The sequence below is a fragment of the Oncorhynchus mykiss genome, chromosome 13 (genome assembly GCF_057628025.1).
Source record: "Oncorhynchus mykiss isolate SJ-2025 chromosome 13, ASM5762802v1, whole genome shotgun sequence".
NCBI classification, from domain to species: domain Eukaryota; kingdom Metazoa; phylum Chordata; class Actinopteri; order Salmoniformes; family Salmonidae; genus Oncorhynchus; species Oncorhynchus mykiss.
Genome location: NC_143034.1, coordinates 3572923 through 3575000, shown reverse-complemented (window position 1 = coordinate 3575000; position 2078 = coordinate 3572923). Strand labels below are relative to the sequence as shown.

The 2078-nt window shown below is 47.2% G+C and overlaps 1 protein-coding gene across 1 annotated transcript in view; it reads right to left on the bottom strand.

Moving 5' to 3' along the window:
- The window catches only part of LOC118940215 (glutamate receptor ionotropic, NMDA 2A), a 196699-nt gene extending 195054 nt beyond the window's left edge, over positions 1 to 1645 (bottom strand). Inside the window, exons 1-2 of the mRNA XM_090194736.1 lie at positions 996 to 1645; positions 5 to 178 (exon numbers count right to left, since the gene is read on the bottom strand). Coding sequence (XP_090050862.1) covers positions 5 to 178; positions 996 to 1013 — 192 coding nt within the window. The 5' untranslated portion in view covers positions 1014 to 1645. The remainder of the gene's footprint in view (positions 1 to 4; positions 179 to 995) is intronic.
- Positions 1646 to 2078: the final 433 nt, after the last annotated feature.

Below are 2078 nucleotides of genomic sequence, written 5' to 3'. Positions count from 1 at the left end.
ATACCTTCAGTGTCACCATGCGGAGCTGTGGCGGTAGAGTCGGTGTGGCTGAGGTCCCTTCGGTCTCCCAGTCACCATCTTGAACGATAGAGACACGGCCCCGCAGCCGTCCGCCCCCTCGCGAAGCTCCGGTGCTCACGGCGTCAGCAAACCAACAAATAAAGTGTTCAAACTTGGTCTGCCGATAAATAAATAAAAAAACAACGACATTATACAGTGTCAATTACACCGTGCTGTGTTTGTATGAAATCCCGTGTTGTTGTGTTACCAAGGCTACCCAGTTTTCTCCAGATTGAATGACTCCGTTTTCCAAACAGAGGACGCTAAAATGCGTCGTAGGTAGAAGGGCTGCCTCGGCTCCTCCACTGACTGTGTTTCTCTTTCACACGACTAAAACACGAATCACCTTCCTTCTCACACAAGGAGGTAAAATAAACAGACAATCTGTAACCCCGGGTTTTTTTTTAACATAGCTTACTGTCTGATTTGATGTTGGAGCTATAGACCCCGGGGGACACTGGTAACTCTAGTAAATATTCCCCTCTCTCACGACGTCTCCGTTTTTCTGGGTTGTGTCTGGTTGTTATGTTGTTATGTAGGGCATTCCGCAGGTTGGTGGGCAGAGAGAGAGAGACAGCGAGCCCAGGGTACTGCCTAGCCTACAGCGAGGTGCTGCTGAGGGGCTGAGGGGAAGGAAAGGGGGGGAACGGAGATTTGGAGCACCGCTCTAGCCTACTTTAGGAGTGAACAAGTGGGGGGGGGGTGATTTTTTTAATTTAAAAACCCCCCATACCATTCATGTCAGCGCCTAGTCCAGTTGTATCGCTTGAAATGTGAATTCGTCCCCCCCCCCCCCCCCCCCCCCTCAAAATAGTGATGGATTATTTAAAAGGAGATGAATTAAAAACCCAGTTGAGGGGTATCTATAAAAAAAAACCCGTTGATGTTATCTATAAAACCCCCGTTGAGGGCTATCTATCTATGTGGTTACTCACCTGCTGTCTGTGCCACATCGCTCCAGAAGCCGCGAGGACATCGCAACCTTCTACTCCATCTGAGCGCCCCGCGCGAGCCACAACGCCTCACATCCGCAAACACATCCGTTGAAATCAAAACAATATATATTAATCCACCTGTTTTTCTTCCCCACACACACACCCCGGGATAAACGGTAAATTCCTCACGGTAGTGATCCCGATTTACCACACACACACACACCAGAAACGGTTTTGACGAGGGAAAACAAAATGAACTAAAATAAAATAAAATAAATATAAAATTTCGTTGGGTTTAAAAAATTATAATAATTTGAATCCAACAAAAAGAAGGTTGGAATGTCCAGGCAGCTCAGCGCGCGGGGTTCCGCAGTGAGAGAGGACCGGTCCACGCACCTCCCCTCTCTCTCTCCGCTCCTTAAAGGCTGGACGGGGATTCCGTCACATAGGTTGCACACACACACACACACACACATATATATCACTCCTAAACTCACCAACAAACAAGTGAGCAACGCGGTCAACTTATATATGTGTCAATGGCTAGTTATAGTTTAATATAATCCAACATCATTGTCACCTAAAAAATAACAAATAAGGATTTTAACAAATCTGAGTTGGAGTGGGCACGTCGGTTGGTTTTTCAGGTCGGTGAGAAAGCACAGCTCTCTACCCAGCTCGAGATAACCGCCTACGCTCTGCTGAGCTGCGCAATGTCGTTTATAGAAATCAGTCTCGTTAATTAAACAGAAACATATGTGTTCTTGAATGGAAGATGGGGGGCGGGGGGGGGGGGGGAGAAGGAAGGGAGTCATTTCTTTATTAGTGTGGTCCGTTATATCATATTGAATATTGGCCAACAGCTATCTGATGACGCGGTCGGGTTTGCAATTCTTGACGCCTCAAAACCAACTTCAGCTTACAATTCATCTACATCACAGGCACTTCGCTTTCCCCTCCCTCCCAACCTCCCTCCCTCTCTCTCTCTCTCTCTCTCTCTCTCTCTCTCTCTCTCTCTCTCTCTCTCTCTCTCTCTCTCCCTGCCTCTCTCTACCTCAATCTCTTTCTCTATCTCTCTAATAA